This window comes from Colletotrichum chrysophilum, assembly GCF_026319265.1.
Source record: "Colletotrichum chrysophilum strain AFK26 chromosome Unknown scaffold_41, whole genome shotgun sequence".
Taxonomy (NCBI): domain Eukaryota; kingdom Fungi; phylum Ascomycota; class Sordariomycetes; order Glomerellales; family Glomerellaceae; genus Colletotrichum; species Colletotrichum chrysophilum.
The window spans coordinates 152,318-164,467 of NW_026517328.1; the positions used below are offsets into that span (position 1 = coordinate 152,318).

Below are 12,150 nucleotides of genomic sequence, written 5' to 3' on the forward strand. Positions count from 1 at the left end.
CTATATCCGCAGGCCCGGTTGAGTCCTGGCTTTGCTGAAAGAGAAGGCCTCTCCCCCTTTTGTGTTCGTTACAGTGAAACACACCCTGTTCTTTTGGAAACCGAAGCACCCCATGTCAACAGAACCCCCATGATATCTCTTTTTTGGTGGAAATTGTGCAAGCTACAAAAGGGCAGCGCTTAGCCCTTGACCTTGTAGATGGCCTCGGCCAGACGGCCGACGTTGCCGCTGGTGATGCCGGCCACGGAAATGCGGCCGTCCTTGGTGGCGTAGACGGAGTGGTCCTTGGCGAGGGCGTCCATCTGCTGGGGGGTCAGGCCGGTGTAGGCGAACATGCCGATCTGGGAGGTTATGTGGGACCAGTCGTGGGCGGAGCCGAGCTTCTCGAGGTTGTCCTTGAGGAGGGCGCGCATGGTGATGATGCGGTCGGCCATGCCCTTGACCTCGCCGAGCCACTGCTGGTTGAGGGCGGCGTCGTTGAGGATGGTGGAGGCGATGCGGGCGCCATGGACGGGAGGGTTGGAGTAGAGGGGGCGGACGAGGATCTTGACCTGGGAGTCGAGGCGCTTGCGCTCCTCGGGGTCCTGGGCGACGATGGAGAAGGCGCCGACGCGCTCGCCGTAGAGGCCCATGTTCTTGGCGAAGGACTGGGCGAGGGCGATGTTGTGGCCCTCCTTGACGAAGTGGCGGACGGCGAAGGCGTCGGTGTCGGTGTTGCCCGAGGCGAAGCCCTGGTAGGCCATGTCGAAGAAGGAGTAGTGTCCCGCGGCCTTGACGGCGTCGGAGATCTCGCGCCACTGCTCGGGGGTGGGGTCGACGCCGGTGGGGTTGTGGGCGCAGGCGTGGAAGAGGAAGATGGAGTTCTTGGGGGCGGCCTTGATGTCGGCGAGCATGCCGGCGAAGTCGAGGCCGATGGTCTTCTGGTCGTAGTAGCGGTACTTGTGGACGGCGAGGCCCGAGTCGGTGAAGACGGCGCCGTGGTTGGCCCAGGAGGGGGTGGGGATGTAGATGTTCTTGGCGCCGGGGAAGTGGCGGGCGAGGAAGGCGCCGCCGATGCGGAGGGCGCCGGTGCCGGAGATGGACTGGGTGATGGCGAGGCGGTCGAGGGCGGAGGAGTCGGGGCCGTAGGCGAGGACGGCGGCGGCCTTTGTGAACTCGGGCACGCCGGTGATGCCGGCGTACTCCTTGTTCAGCTTGGCGGCGACGACCTTCTCCTCGGCGGCGCGGACGGAGGGCAGGACGTAGGGCTTGCCCTGGTCATCGCGGTAGGCACCGACACCTGGGGGTTGTTAGTGTTTGTAGGAGTGTTTGAGCATTGTGCGGTTGTGTGTGGAGGTGAAGCTCGTGACAGCTTGTCCAGAGCTCGCAGGCTGAGGTGTGCGTCATGGTGGGGAGGCATTCGTACCGAGGTTGATCTTCTGCTCGAAGGTGTCGGCCTTGAAGGCTTCAGTGATACCTGTTTGGTAGCGTATTAGCTTCAATTGGGTTCGTGGCTGCTTGCGGGACCAAAAAAAAAAGGAGGAAGCTGCGGGAAAGGTGCGTCATACCGAGAATTGCCTGTTCGTCGCAGCAAAAATCGGCCGGTCAGCAAACAACGTCGTTTTTCCCACGGGAGAGGCAGCTTTTTCGCAACATGTCGGTGTTTAACTTACATCCTGCAGGAATTCGTTAGCAATCGTGGCGCACTCAATTGGGGCATTTTGGAGTCGGGGCGTATAAGACATACAGGAGGACCTTGAGGGACGTTGGCCCAAGTCGAGCCGGCACGGGCGGCCATGACGGGCAGGGCGGCCGCACGGCGGACGGCGGCTTGCCTGGTGGCGATTCTGGCGGTGGACAGCATCTTGAATCTGGTGTTCTTCTCTTCTTCGGGAGATGAATAGAGAGAAAAAGGGAAGAGGGTTGAAGATGGAGGAGAGGAGGAGGAGTTCGGGAAGAGGTCGAGGTTTTGCTCGGAGGAGGGTGACGAACAAAAAAAAAAGACTCCGAGACAGCGAAGTGCCGAAAAAGCAGCTGCAGACGGGACACACTGTCACACTAAGGTGCTGGGTACTGGGGGGTGGGAGTCACTCTGAAAGAAATGGACACAATGGAAGCAAGGAACGGGTATGGCGCGGGTGGATAGGTTGGAATGGTCTGACTTGTGACTCTGCGCCTGAACCCGTGGGTGGTGCGTGGTGCTTCCTAGTCGGTCGGGCCACAGCCCACCTACCTGAGGAGGAGCAGCAACTGCAAGCACCACCACCGCCAGAGAGCTACGGACACCTAAGGTATGGACTGTTCAGCTGTTGGAGGGGGAACTTCCATCATCCATGACCTCCACTGGAGGAGGAGGGGGCCGGTCCGGTGCGACTCCGGCCCTGTGACCCCACCTTTTCGCTGGAGAATCATCGCTGGAGCTTCAAACCTCTCAACAGCGGCACTGGATGCTGAAGCAGGCGACTGTGGATCGAGTCATGCGGTGCCCCCACTGGAATCGTGCAATCGCGGGGAAGCGGAGTTTCTGTATCACCGCCTTCCGCCCTTCCTATGCAGTACCTACGTACCTACTGCCATCATGGTCTGTGCGCAATCCCACATGGGGGCCCACGGGGAGCCAATTCCGACCACTCTGAGCCGCTGTTTTCTGACTGGAGCGCATCCGGCACCCTTCCATTTCTCTCAGTCTCTCTGGACACATGGTCCGGCTTCGGATCTTTTGACCGTTCTCAGCTGAGGCTCTCGTCTCGAGGTTGCGCTTCGTCATGCCCCCCAGGATCGGGATTGTGAGCCCTCCCCCTGCCGCTGCTTCTCAGATGAGCCACTTTTCATTCGCTCGCTTCAATGGGAGTTTGCATGCTCGGAGTTTGCAACCTTGCTTTTTCGGACTTTGCCATCCGGTCCGCCGACCCAGCACCCGCGTGAATGCACCGGCTTCCCTCCGTGTGCGCGGCATGAACCCCGAACGCTTCGGTTTCGCTAATGTCACGATGCATCTCATATAGCGGCTCTCACTCACTTCAGTCATTCAATTCTTTCGTATGAATTATGCTATGAGAACTTCTCTTCAAAGATGAAGCAGCCCTACGGTTTGGCTTCATATTCACCTATTTACATCAAGAAAGCCAGTCACACGGCACTTTCATCGTGCTGTCCTTCATGACACATCGCAATTATTTCGAGGCTTTGCAGCACAGCCGCGTTTGCAGACCGTCTTCTCTACTCCTTTGCCTGCTCCGGTTTACGCGCGTAGACAAGATGGCTACCGTCAAATATTAGCAGTTACCTTCCACCGGTCGAGACGTTGTGTGAACTTACATGTCAATCTTTGGCTGAATCTTCGCGTTCTTGAGCTCCCTGCGCATCTCGCTCATGAACACCAGGATCTCCGCGTACTCCCACCCCATGATCTCTTTGAGGAGGAAGGTGCCGAAGCCCTCGAGAGACTGGTCGAGGAACTCGAGGTGACAGAACCCGACCTTTGCTCCAAGCGTCAGTCACCGAAACCCACTGCGGTATGCAAAGCGCTGCTCCTCGTTCAACTCACCTCCTTCAACTTGGGGTCTCTCGCCCAGTTCCCAATTGGGATCGGCCACGTCTTCTCCACAATGTCGACGAAGCCCGCGGCCTCGAGGTTCTTCCTGATGCCGTGGTCGCGGTGCTGCCGCGCCGTCTTGCCCATCTTGTCAAACGCCTCGAACATCACCTTCGCCCAGCGCTTGAACGGGTGCTCGTCGTCGAGGTCCGGGATGACCTGCGAGCGCACCTCGAAGTCGGTCTCCTTGACCTCGATGTACCCGACGCCGGGCTGCAGGATCTCGAATGCCTGGGTGTAGAGCGCCGGCCAGTCGGACACGCAGCCCTCGAGGTTACGGATGTGCACGAAGTCGAAGTGCGCCGCGGGCCACGACCAGGGCATCTTCTCGATGTCGTCGATCTGGAACTTGCAGTTGGGGGGCACCCAGCCGGGCTGGATGGGCGAGATGTCGATGCCGTAGACCTCGGCTGAGGGGAACTCGTCCGCGAAGTCGCTGGTGGCACGTTTAGTTCTGGGCGTCTTTTTTTACCGTTAGGTCTGGTGTTGTTTGAGACTCACATGGCCCAGATACCGGTCCCCGTGCCGACATCAAGGACTCTCTGGGATATCTACATCAGCGTCTATCCATCAGGAGTGGCACATTGATCCTGCTAACCTGTGGGTTTTCGCCAATAGGAGAGAGGAAGAGCCTGTCGTCCAAGAACACCGTCATCCAGTAGTGGCTTCTTCGGTCAGCGATTGCTATTTCAGCTCAGCACTGGAGTAGACCTCACTTGATCTCGAGACCCTCGTTCTGCTTCTCGTCGTTGGGGCCATAGTAGTCCGTCTTCTGCGTGTACGTGCGGCCGTGTAGGCGGCGGTACTCGGTGATGCTCTCAGTCAAGGACGCAGACGACGAGACGACGCTGCAATTCGTCAGCACTGCAAAGTCGCAGCACTCATCATACCAAGCCCAAGCTTGTGCCTACCTCGCCGTGTCTGCCTGGCTTTCATCATCGGTATCGAGCGCAGGATCCTACAAGTCCCCGAGATCATCAGCTGTCCCATCTTCTCAAACACGCCCCGGCGAGGACGCCATCAGTAGTACCCACCGCCGTGATGGGTCCCTCGGCGGGTCCGTCGCCGGCTGCTGCGCCGGTGTTGGGGCGCGGCGAGCCGGTCGGCGCCGCGGCTGGATCCGGAGTCGCGCACATTGCTTTCTTTTTTTCGTGTATTTTCGCTGTATGCGTGTGTTATTTCCGGTGAGATGAGAATGAAACCCAAATGTGCGAAACCATCCGTGGAAAACCCCCTCTTTTTTACCGACGAGACGTCGTGTTCACGCCTGTTGGTTCCTCCTGCACGATACAGGGGTGGCAGAGAGACAATCAAGGGCCCCGAGGACCCGAACGAATGAACGCACCTCGCTCATGCGTTCAACTGCAGCCTCCTAGCCCACTTTCGGAAGTTGGACTTCTGATTGCTACGTAATCCGACGTGGTTTTTTTTTTTTTTTTTTTTTTTTGGGACGGCTTGGCTTGCCAGGGCTGGGGGCGATCTGCTAGCCTGTTGCAGCACCGAGCGGCTGGGATTTCTGGACGCTCCACCACATCGTATCTGGTGTTGTTTGTTACACGATATCTTCAGCCATTATGTGATGCGACCGAGCATTCGAACATTGCAAAAATTGTTGTTCAAACCTGGCATACCTCGCTCACGCGTCCAATTGTCCGAAGTCCAACTTTTGATTATCACGTCATTGAAACCTGTGTCACTCAATTAATCATTAAAGATTGGTATAGTGCCGATGGCTAGTCTTTGTTATCTCTTTAGTTCCTTCATTCTGGACAAGGCCGTCGCTGGAAGTTGTGGGCGGCTCATCGTGAGAGTTCTATAACTGTTCGAAACTCATGTGAACAAGCCGCATGTTCATCGCATTGCCCTGCGTCGACACGTTGAGGTCGAGTAGTAAATAATCTCAGTTTCCCAGCTTTTTTCTCTTCGTTCGTTTGCTAACGCAGGTATGACTTTGAAAGAAAAGTGAGGTATCAAACAAGCTCGGCCCCTCTTGCCTAAAATATGTGCCGAGATTGGTTCAGGCTTTATAGATTATACTCTGGCAGGCAAGAACTTTCTACTGAGGTGGAACACGCGTGCTTGATTTACTGATGTGCTTTGTAGGCATTTCAGCTGAAGTAAGGAGAGATGAAAGGTATTCTATAAAGACGAAGCAACCACACAGGCCGCTGATGTGTAATTGTACTTGTTCCCATTCCGAACAACTAGCTAGAGCAAGGTGTCCAACTTTCTCATTCGAAAACGCTACGGAAATGTGTTAGGAATATTTTCGTTCATCCCGAGCCCAAAGTCAGCCATAATCACTTGCAATTCTGCAAGCATAGCCTGGCACTGCTGCAAGACGAGGAGATCAGCCCCGGGCCGCCACACCCATTGATCTGCACCGTTAATGTATCCGACATTGTCTCGAATTGGTTGCTTGAAGTCATTGCGAAGGTGAATGGCGTCGAGGATAGCGCAGAACGCACGCATCAGCTTCCGTGCGTTCACGGTATCGTTGACGAGGTTCGTCACCGTTGTGGGCCCTATCCCGAATCCTTGTGGATTTTGGCGCTCGACCGACAACTTCGTGGATCTAAGCGCGACATACTGTCCGGGGGCAATGGTGAGATGGACATTGCGGAGGTTGAACGAGTCTTTGGTGAACTGCAGTGTCAAGTGGCAACGGTCTTTCGGGTGCGGATCGTTTGAGTTTCCTGGCTGTGACCAGAGAAAGTTGAGCCTTTCCCCAGGCATCCCGTCCTCGACAAATGGAGGGCGGTGCGGGGGCACGATGTAAACATGGCCGTTTTCATTCGGGTGTTCCTTGCTTTTGTAGTAAGACCATTGCCAGCCTAACGGCGAATCCACGAAATGGTGATTATTAGTCTGCCTCAGATCGGACAAGAAGCCTTACTTACGGTAGCCACGCTCAAAGCTGTTGTCTCTAGCCCGATAGTACTCGTCTTCTCCGATATCGCGTGGACCTTGTTGCGCCATGGTCTCGAACTTTGGACTATTGGCTTAGCTGTAGCTTCTCTCGTTGGGCTCAGTGTTAGATTGTCAAGTCTTTGCGTGCAAGCAAGAAGGTCCGCGGCTTTTATGTTATTTCTTCCATGTTAGATGTGGATAGAGGGTTATGAAGACTGCGCCCATTCAGTCCTGGGCAAGTGATACAATCAATGGGCATATCCACCTCATCTGGAAGGTTTGCACGTAGACGGATCAGTCTATGACCAGTTGAACTATTACTCGGACTGTTTGCGGCTGTCTTACTTGATGAATGATTGAATCGGCATTTAAGGGCTGTTCCAGGTCAGCTGCAGCACAACAGCCACATTGGCAGATAATCAGGTGATGATTTTCGCATTTGGATTGTGTCCCGAGACAGACGGAATCAGCAACAACTACCAGCTAATTACAACCTTGACCACAATACTGATATAAATGGGACTACGACGAGTAATCCCGATTTCTTCCATAGTGGTCGTGACAACGATTATGCGAAATATCCCAACTACTTCCGCTGGGCTGTGTCTCGCGGGGAACAAAAGTCTTGAAACATACCATGAAGAGATAAAGTAACTCTGAAAGTCAGAATTGTGTATATCATGATCGTACAAAGCGTTAGCTTCGAGATCTGGGTGGCCGGGGTTGACTTCCACTAGTCAGCTCGGCTTTTAGTTGATTGTCATGTACGTCCGTACTTCAATCCGCCCCTCGAAGAAAGGAGGGCGTGTTCATTAGGTTGTATGCGAACAAGAACATGGCAATCGTTTTACTCATTCTCTATGACACTGTCCTCTTATAAGAGTAAGTACGCAACCGTACTCTTTGAGAGTGTAGGAGCAGTCAGCAGCGACGGCTGCAGCACAGCACCGCAGGTGATAATCCAGCGGCCTGTTATTTCACCGAGTTGATACAATCACGAAGTCTCCAATCCTTCTGCTACTTGTTGCACGAGGTATCCAGCAATCATCTGACATGTTGAACGTTATTGAAATTGATATTCAAGCCTGCCACACCCTCCCTACATCACCTATAATGTGAACCCTTGAGTATCATCGCCACCTCCGGGCAGTACATGTCGATATCCTCCTGGTGGTCCTGCTGAAACTTCTGCACCTGGTGATACCCCAGCGGCTTCTCGAAATAGTACGTCTCGACCGAGAACTTGCCCGCGACCTCCGCCTCCGGCACCTTCCCGCCCCTCTCCTTGACCTTGTGGTAGAACCACTGGTCCTCGTAATTCACCTCGCCCGCCGCGGCCGGGTCCTTGGCCACCCTCGCCTCGAGGTCGCGCGCGATCTCGAGCAGCATGCTCGGGTTGCGCAGCGACAGGCCGCCGTTGTACCCGAACCCGAAGCCGGGGCGGATGGGCGCGCCGATGAGGTCCCACTCGAGGAAGTCCTCGAGGCGGTGCGCGGCGTTGGCGCAGACGATGCTGTCGACCTGGAACATGAGCACGCGCGCGTAGGACTGGAGCTGCTCCCACAGCCAGGTGCCGACGAGGAAGGCGGAGACGGACTCGTGCGTCGGGAAGGTGGTGTTGGGCGGGAGGAACTTGACGATGATCTGGTTGGCGTCGACGGCGCGGCGGAAGGCCGGGGGCGCCTCCCAGGCGGCGTAGTTTTCCCAGTCGGTGACGAAGGAGATGGGCCAGTCCGGGCCGATGACGGATGCGAAGTGCATCATGATGGGCACGATGTTGGGCACGTGGGCCGGGTCGGTCTCGACGAGGAGGGCGGTGTATTTGGGCGCTGGGGGAGGAGGCGGCGGCGGCGGCGGCTTCACGGCTTCGGGGGCTTCGTATGAGAGGGGTTCTGCGTCGAGGTCTGAGATGCGCTGGCTGGTGAGCTGGATTCCGGCGCGAGGGCGGTCATCGCCACTCGAGGGTGCCGCCGTGCCGTCGTGGTGCTGAAGTTCGGGTCAGCTGCTGAGCGCGAGACGAGGGAGAGGGCAAGACCAACACTGAAGAGCAAATCCCATGTTCCCGTCATCAACAGGAACATGAAGAAGACGGCTACGAACACGAGAGGGTTCGGACGGCTACCGCTTCCGACACTCATGGTCGCGGCCGACTGGCGGGATCTCGGGGGAGGATTGAGTCGAGGTATGGGAGAACAAAGAAATCACCAAGGCGGGAACCCTCGCACGCGTGTGGTTGGGTTGAACGGGCTGCCCAGGACGTTAAATAAGTCTTGGTTCCCGGCACATGCCATTCGAGCTCGCCCTTGGAACTGCCTCGACCAAGTGGGCCAGCGCGCGCCATGGTGCCTCTTTTCGAATCATCTCCTGAATCCCTGAGACATGAAGTCCCTGTTCTTGCCAAATAACGTTTGTCTAGTTATGAAGAGCTGATGCAGAGGCTGAAAAATCAGAGATCCCATTCGTCACCATCGCCGCCACATAATGCTTCCGGCCTCTGTCCCGCGCTCACTCTCGATACGCTTAATTCTTCCCCCAGCCAGTGATTTTGCGCGATGAACATGATTAAAGATCTTCCACTGCCAGCTGTCTCTAGCGGGAACTAAACGTTTCACGTCTCGGGGACTAGAGGAATACTCATGGCATCCAGGAGCGGCCGCGTTGGAAAGGCAGAGAGAAATGCCGATGGGGCTGAGGATGTAACCCGAGTTAGCAGTGGGGTACCCTTCCGGAATGCACTCTACTGACTAGGTGGATGGAGCTGGTGAAAGATAAGAGATCTTCTTCAAAGATTCCGTGATGCACCGTTTCATTTATTTTTGATGTCGCTCGGCACAGATGTCTCATTTTGCCACCTCATCACCGATCTTCGCCAGCCGGTCTAGACCTGTGCGGCTATCGTCGTGCGATATCTGTGGAACTCATGTCTCCCTCGAGCCAAAGGGGCTAGAGTGCTCTGATTCAGATCCGAGGCAGGAATCCTGCGTGTACAGTTGTACGTACGTTGACGTTTTTCGAGCGCTGTCCTCACAATGATCAGGGGAAACAATAGCATCGAGTGGTGCCTAGCCTGCCTGCTTGAATATGCTTTTGTGAATGCCCATGGCTCGCTATCCAATCATCATAGCTGTCCGTCATGAATTGATGAAGGGCCGTTTCCTCTCGGACCCCTCTCCTCGGCGAGGGCTAGGCATCAGCGCGCCAATTTCGCCAACAACTATCAGCAAGCCACGATATCTTAAGTCGCATAGCCTTCACGCGCATCTCTCCAGTCAGGAAGCTTAATTCGCTGCAGTGCGCGATCGAGTCAAGATGGGGCTAGTCCAAATTCATAAGCCATCCAAAAGCCACCAACCATCTAAGACAATAGTTCCCCGCTAGCCACATCCATCCCTGCTTTTACCCCCACGGCTGCGGCGCTTTTCTCATTCCTGTTGTCTCCCTCAAAACGTGGAACGCCCTCCATTATTGAATATGAGCGCATTCCTGGTCGATTGAACAATTTGACCCCCTTTTTCGAGGCACGAAAGGGGGGGTTCTTGCTGATGTGTGATCATTACGCGTACGCTGCAGCTGTGTCGCAGGACGTGAATCTGGAACGCTGTTGGCATCTTTCCTCCTGCGCGATAAGCTGTTGAGTAATTTCCGTCGTCATCATGCTGTCGTGAGCGCTTTATGTGCCCCGTTTGCGGCGACGAATGTGCCCTTTCGGCCGCGGTGCTGGAGACATGTATTCTACATTTGCTCATAAATATGTCACTGCCCAGATTTATTGTTCATCTTACTCATTGCTTGACTGATTTTGCGCTCAGAGCTGCCATGCACACAGGTGTGTACAGACTACAGCCGGGCTCAATGGGCATACAACTACCCAGCTCTACATGAACCTCTCGTCATTCGATGACAGCAGACTGTGCGCAGTTTTCACCCTGGCCTTGTCTGAGATTGTCGGACTCAATGCTCACCCGCGAGGGAAGACTACAGTGAACCAATGAATCTGGTTTGTATTCCGTCCAGATTCACGCAATATCCTACCCCGAAATGTTCTGTGTCATCCGTTTTGTCTGTGAGATGTAGTTATGTTGGTATCTGCAAGCTCGCGCCTGTCGCCACAGCCTCTGCTAGAAACAGCCTTCATGCGCTTGAAGCCAGCCTAGTGGCCGCCGCCCTTTCCCGGGAAATTGTGACAGCAAGGCTTGTCGCGAACCTCGAGTTGTTCTCTGTATTTCGGTGTCAGATTCAGTCGATATCGAAAGATATACCTATGGATGAACTGCTTACTTGGTCGGAGTCGGAGCGGCGAGGACGGCAGATACCATCATGGCTGCGATGAGAGCGAAGTAATTCATCTGTGAATGATATTAGACAGACCGCGGTGGAAGCAAGAAGAATGGCTGAGAGTCTTGGGCAACTGACGTTGCTGGTTGAGTAAGTCAACGCCGCAAAGTTGTGGTTCAATACCGAATTGGGTGCTTGTTCGTCGAATTGATTGGATCAGGGCTCGAAGTTTGAATGTACATTCGGACCTTAGCCTGGTATTTAAGCAATCAGTTTGTTCGTATTTTTGAACAAAATGTTAAAATTCGGCAACCTGAAAGCCCGATTGCGACCATCACCAAACTCTAATAGAACCGTTGATAATGCACAATACGACTATGCGGGGGCCCTCGTGCACAAATCGTATGTCCCTCGTGTATCGAGAAAACGTCGCTTGGGTCTTTGGTGTTTCGACAGGTATAGAATTCTCTTATTTTCATTAGAAAGAGGAACTCTAAGCGATGTTTGTCTGGAGACGCTTATCCCCGGACAGGGACCAGCTTTAGGAGTTAGGTTTTGCAGCACGAGTCGGGATGTGTCCGTTCGTTCGAATATGGCAATTTTCCAGGAACGGAAAGCTTGGGGTTTGAATACTGACTCGACGGCGAACGCCATCTAGTAGATGGCATTGGGGATTTGCCCTACTGACGTCCATGGAACCTTTGGCGGTTCGGTAGAAATTGAGAGCTGGCGGTTTTAGCGTCTTTGGCATTGGGTCCTTGGAGTTGGGCGTAGTCGATGGAAAGAAAATGGCGTGGCTCTCTTGAATTTCTAGAAAAGACAAATTTATGTCACGTTTGATATGACATAGGGAGCCGTGAAGCCGAAGGTATGATACTTGAATTCCGCGAGGCATGATGTGTGTTCCCCGCGAGTCTTGGTTGCTTGGAGCCCTTCCGCTTCTTGTCAGCTTTATCATTGATGGGGCTCATCCTGACCAGTATAATATCCAAATTAACCTAGCTAAGCTTATTTGACGGAACTGCATCAACAAGAACCTGACGTCTGGACAGAGCTCGCTTAGACGGAGCCTCGGAGTTGAAAATCAAAGTTTTGCTGGACAGCTAGTGATGGAGACATGATCGTGGTTCCTCGCCTGACGGCTCAATCACTTGATGGAACAGGGGGTTGTGATGGTCGGATTTCCGTGTATGTGCATTGCGCATGATTCAGAAAAGGGCAGCAATACGACTGGTATCAAATGAGACGTAATCGCCTAGATTCGTTCACAAATTGAGGGTTTAAGTTAGAAGTCAAGTTAGAGGTGAAAGTGATTTTGAGCAGTGGAGCAAGCACACGACCAACGCCGGACTAGGTATGTTGGAAGCCTTCATAGTCGTTATGCAGAACAT

General features: G+C 54.4%; 3 protein-coding genes across 3 annotated transcripts; all 3 read right to left on the minus strand.

The window, feature by feature from the left end:
* Positions 1-179: 179 nt before the first annotated feature.
* On the minus strand, positions 180-1,843 carry COL26b_005868 (uncharacterized protein; the record flags this gene model as incomplete). Its single annotated transcript, XM_053178703.1, has 4 exons — positions 180-1,279; positions 1,406-1,456; positions 1,649-1,655; positions 1,727-1,843. The coding sequence occupies 4 exons, from the start codon at positions 1,841-1,843 to the stop codon at positions 180-182; spliced, it is 1,275 nt and encodes a 424-aa protein (XP_053037346.1).
* Positions 1,844-3,198: 1,355 nt separating this feature from the next.
* COL26b_005869 (uncharacterized protein) lies at positions 3,199-4,710 on the minus strand (the record flags this gene model as incomplete). Its single annotated transcript, XM_053178704.1, has 8 exons — positions 3,199-3,241; positions 3,298-3,458; positions 3,527-4,028; positions 4,076-4,125; positions 4,173-4,242; positions 4,291-4,422; positions 4,486-4,532; positions 4,609-4,710. The coding sequence occupies 8 exons, from the start codon at positions 4,708-4,710 to the stop codon at positions 3,199-3,201; spliced, it is 1,107 nt and encodes a 368-aa protein (XP_053037347.1).
* Positions 4,711-7,588: 2,878 nt separating this feature from the next.
* Positions 7,589-8,622, minus strand: COL26b_005870 (uncharacterized protein; the record flags this gene model as incomplete). Its single annotated transcript, XM_053178705.1, has 2 exons — positions 7,589-8,470; positions 8,524-8,622. The coding sequence occupies 2 exons, from the start codon at positions 8,620-8,622 to the stop codon at positions 7,589-7,591; spliced, it is 981 nt and encodes a 326-aa protein (XP_053037348.1).
* Between the last annotated feature and the right edge of the window lie 3,528 nt (positions 8,623-12,150).